The 4,144-nt window shown below is 49.6% G+C and overlaps 2 protein-coding genes across 2 annotated transcripts in view; both read right to left on the reverse strand.

Moving 5' to 3' along the window:
* The window catches only part of PADG_11416 (uncharacterized protein), a gene marked incomplete at both ends in the record, with an annotated part of 1,014 nt that extends 816 nt beyond the window's left edge, over positions 1–198 (reverse strand). Inside the window, one exon of the mRNA XM_010759662.1 lies at positions 28–198. Coding sequence (XP_010757964.1) covers positions 28–198 — 171 coding nt within the window. The remainder of the gene's footprint in view (positions 1–27) is intronic.
* A 2,181-nt stretch (positions 199–2,379) lies between these two features.
* Positions 2,380–3,191, reverse strand: PADG_02338 (uncharacterized protein; the record flags this gene model as incomplete). The annotated part of the gene is made up of 4 exons (XM_010759471.1): positions 2,380–2,529; positions 2,628–2,811; positions 2,921–2,972; positions 3,056–3,191. The coding sequence occupies 4 exons, from the start codon at positions 3,189–3,191 to the stop codon at positions 2,380–2,382; spliced, it is 522 nt and encodes a 173-aa protein (XP_010757773.1).
* Between the last annotated feature and the right edge of the window lie 953 nt (positions 3,192–4,144).

Below are 4,144 nucleotides of genomic sequence, written 5' to 3' on the forward strand. Positions count from 1 at the left end.
TGTTGACGGTGTCGACCACCGTCCTACCGTCGATGAGGAGGATTCAACTATCGGTTCCAGGAACCGCATCTGCGTACGCAGGCAGAGGCCGGGAAACACATTACGCTGGGCCATGGAGGAGATGTACTGGAATTTAGGCTTCTCCGTAGAGCGCAAGGCAAATAAATAGCCCAGTGGTTCGCTTGATAAATAGGACATTACCAGGGAAACGGTTAGCGCTCCCCGCCCGATTGGCCGGCAGCGACATTTCCAATATAACGTGCTTCGGCGTCGATAGTGATCAAAGAACCCTTTCTCTGGGCGAAATGCTGCCAGGTCGTTGATACGCGTTAGCGAAGGCAAGATTGGCTCCATATAGGATGAGTGAAGATTCCTTGTATCAAGGTGTCCCCGCACTCCGCTACGATGATAAGGTGCAAGCGAGAAGCGAGTACCATGTACAGCCAGCGCACAGATACTATAACCCCCAACATTCCTCATCGTCGCATTGACTGGCGAAATCCCAGACGGGTCGTGTTGGACGCGTTGACGAACAGGAAATAGAAGGCGGCGAAATAAGGGGTATATATATATATATATATATATATCAAACGCGTCGGCCAGGTAGCTAATCCATACGGCGGTGCTCTCGTCGGAGCTCGGTGAAGCATAAAACGAGGTCGATGTTTGTCAGGCGGCGGGTAATAGCCAGCTCGCAGGAGCGGAAGTCACCTTGCTTTTTCTTCAGTCATATTATGGAGCCTAGAGTTATCCTTTTTGAACTTCTGTATATCTTGGAACATCTTAGAGGTAGAATGCACCAGAGACCAAGTTGCTTGATCATGAGCATTGAGATCGCATATGGAATTAGTGGTGATATCCGATTTCATCAGTGTGATAGCATCAGACACATCGATGTTTTAAAAACTTAAGATCTGACACGGGGTAGTAATCAACATTCAGTTTGACAAGTGTTGTTCATGCAACTGACAAAGAATTCATTGATTTTGACAGTATTGAGAGTGGTGATTTCCAGATGTCTCAATCACTTAGTCTGAGACACGGCCAGATCCGGTCTCCCGTTATCGGGGAGGCAGTGTATGGTATATGGAGGTGCATAGAAACCCCCCCCCCCCCCTAGATATGGGTTGGTGGGCACACGTATAACATTTCCATTGCAGAGGTTGCAGGGAAGTGGGGGGATTTGCTCACGCCCACCCTTACTTGGTAGATAAATAATAATACAATATGGTTGATATCTCAGTTTATATAGAGGGGGGCTGGGCCATATAGGGTGGCCTAAGAGCCACCGCTGTATAGGCATGGGTGGGGTAGGCGTCTCTGCGTGCGGAGGATGGATTGGGGTTATAGTAGAGGATGATGAGGGAAAGAGGAAGAGAAGGAGGAGGAGGAAGAGGAGGAAGAGGAGGGGATATTTATACCCGCAGGCCCAGTGCCGTTTGCAGGTTCATCTATGCTGTATTAAACTACTGATCAAGAGTGATTGATGAGGTTGGAGCCCGTTGTTGAACAAAGTTGAAAGTTGGACGGGCTAGTCGGAAACGGGAATAGCGGGGGAGTGACACATAGGGGCAACGTTCAAAGTAAGCTTAAATGTGGTGATGAGATAGATGCCATGAAAATACTCAAAACGATTCACGGCGGGGCAACGATTGAAAGCTCTACAGGTAGTTACCACACAGTGACTTCTCTTTCTACAACTTCTTCTTCTATGGAAGGACCAGTTGTATTACCTTTTCACTTTCTCAATTTCCCCGCTCCGTCGAAACTTCAGGGTAACTTCTTCGGTAGGTGGGTTAAGTTGATTCTCATATTCCGCAGATTGAAAAAAAACGAGGCTTTACATTAACTATCACCTACCCTACCCACCCTAACGGCCCAGACAGCTAAATGGTTAGCCGCCAAGCAGCGTTCAAACATCATAAAAATGAATGGCAGTTTATAAGCACGCACTCTCCTTTTTCGGATCCAGCTCGGCTCTAAAACGAAGACAGTGAGAGGAGAGGAGAAAGTGTGAAAGTAAATTAAAAAAGACCAACAAACACAGCACAGCTCTGGGATCGTAACAAGAAAGGAGCCCATTTATCCCACCAAGGGAAAAAAAGAGGGAAAAATTTGCCAAAACAAAATCTCCCTTTTGCAGCAAGAAAGATAGGCGACATAGATAAAGCATGTCAAAGTTAACACAACAGCGCCGGATGCACTTGATGCATTGCATGCGATGGGTCTGCACAACACCACAGAGGGGTTTGGGAAAGATGAGGGGCAAGGCCGAGACACGGAGGTGCATTCAACCAAGTCTCTTCACCAGAAGCATCGAGCATCGAGCATGGTGCATGGTGCATGGTGCATGGTGCATGGACGCGGATAAGTTTTTAACTATTCATCTGTATCTCCGCCCTTCTTTTTGGACTTTTTACTGCCGATAAAGGCGCCTTGCTTCTTCTGGTGGACGATCAGTCGGGTCCATGATTCTTCTTTATCCCATTCGAAACCGGCTAGGATGGGGTTGTCGAGTTCGTCATCGGCCTGGAGATGAAGGGTAAGGACAATCATACGTTGCGATGGGAGAGTATATATATATATATATTTATTTATTTACTGGGCATAGATGATGAGACACCTACCTTCTTCTTAAATTGCTTGTGAATAGCGTCCAGCGCGTCCTTGATTGTGACCCCCTTGAGGTTTCGGGCAGTGACTTCCAGGCCTAGGGGGAAATGCAGATCTATCCGCTTGACAGGCGGGGTGGTGAGGAACTTCTTGAGAGCTTCCTTGTCATCCAGGGTTGTGGGGGAGGTGTTGAGTTTCCTTGGTTGAAGATTACATGGGTCAGCCGGGTGTTCCACGATGTGCGGTGCCTTGGAGATGGAATGGCGGTCTATTATGTATGGGGGCACGACGCCGTAGCGAATCTTACCAGTTGAGCTTCTGTGTTTCAGGGGCAATGGCCAATTCGATTCCTTCCTTTTCTGCACGGGGGTTATCTGTTAGTCTGTGCTCGCCCACGGATGGCACAGAGAGATGGTGGTGTGCGTCTGTGCAGTGCGCTTACCTAGGTCGTTGATGTTTCGTACACCCTCGGCTGACGAGGTGGTGCGTTTGTGAGCTGCTTTCTCCTTCTTGCTGTCGGGAGGGGATATCGAGAGGCCAGCCACGGCGGAATCGACCTTTGAGAGTTCTTCCGACATGATGATGACGGAGGAAGCTGTGAAATGAATGGAGGATGTCAGTCTGAGATTGAGTTTTCGGTAAGTCGAGGTGAATTGATCCTGTCTCCAGAGAGACTAAATGGCAGGACACACTCCAGGACGGGATTGATGCTGAAGATCTGGAGACGAAGAGAGTGGCAGTGGATATGAGAGTTGATTCGAAACCCGGGGGTGGATGTGATGGTTAAGGGTGCGATGGATGAATGGATGGAGGAAGGGAGGAAGGGAGGGAAGGGAGGAAGGGAGGAAAGGGAGGAGAGGGAGGAGAGGGAGGAGAGGGAGGAGAGGGGTTCACCTACCGTTGAGAACGGGTACAAGGGAGGACCGCGAACAAGGGAGGTTTGAGTCAGAAGTAGATGGTTACACGGAAGCTAGGGAAAGGGGATGGGAGAGCAGGTCAGGCACAGGAACGATCTAGACAAACTAATCGATGGGAAAGGTGCCGAGGATGGAGGGGGGATGCTGAGTGGTTGGTGACTGAGATGAGAGATGAGGAGGTTTGGGAAGAGGCGAAGTAGAGTAGAGGAGAATGGGGGTTGGAGAGAGAAGGGAGGAGGATAAAAGGGAGGAGGATAATAGGGGACTTTGCGAGTTAGGGGTAGCGTTCGGGAGAAGCAAAAAGCTGAGTCAGTCAGGGTCAAAACCCCCCCTCGAAAAAAGCGGGGGTTTTGAATGTGACCCAGTGGGGGGGGGGGGGGGAGTCCGAAAGTGACTTGTCACGGATGGGGGGATTTCCATCCGGCGGGAGGAAGTACCTCTTCAGAAAGCTAAAGATGGCCCCGTGTTGTGTTGGCGGAGAATAAAAAAAGGGGGGATGGCGTGGATTTGAAGGGCCCCTTTGGGCAAGCCCCCATCTATCCCAACGGGGAAGGGTTGTTGATCGTCATGCATAATCATCATAGTCATTCAGATACCATAGGGTGGGCTGGGAT

The sequence above is a fragment of the Paracoccidioides brasiliensis genome (genome assembly GCF_000150735.1).
Source record: "Paracoccidioides brasiliensis Pb18 unplaced genomic scaffold supercont2.2, whole genome shotgun sequence".
In the NCBI taxonomy this organism is placed as follows: domain Eukaryota; kingdom Fungi; phylum Ascomycota; class Eurotiomycetes; order Onygenales; family Ajellomycetaceae; genus Paracoccidioides; species Paracoccidioides brasiliensis.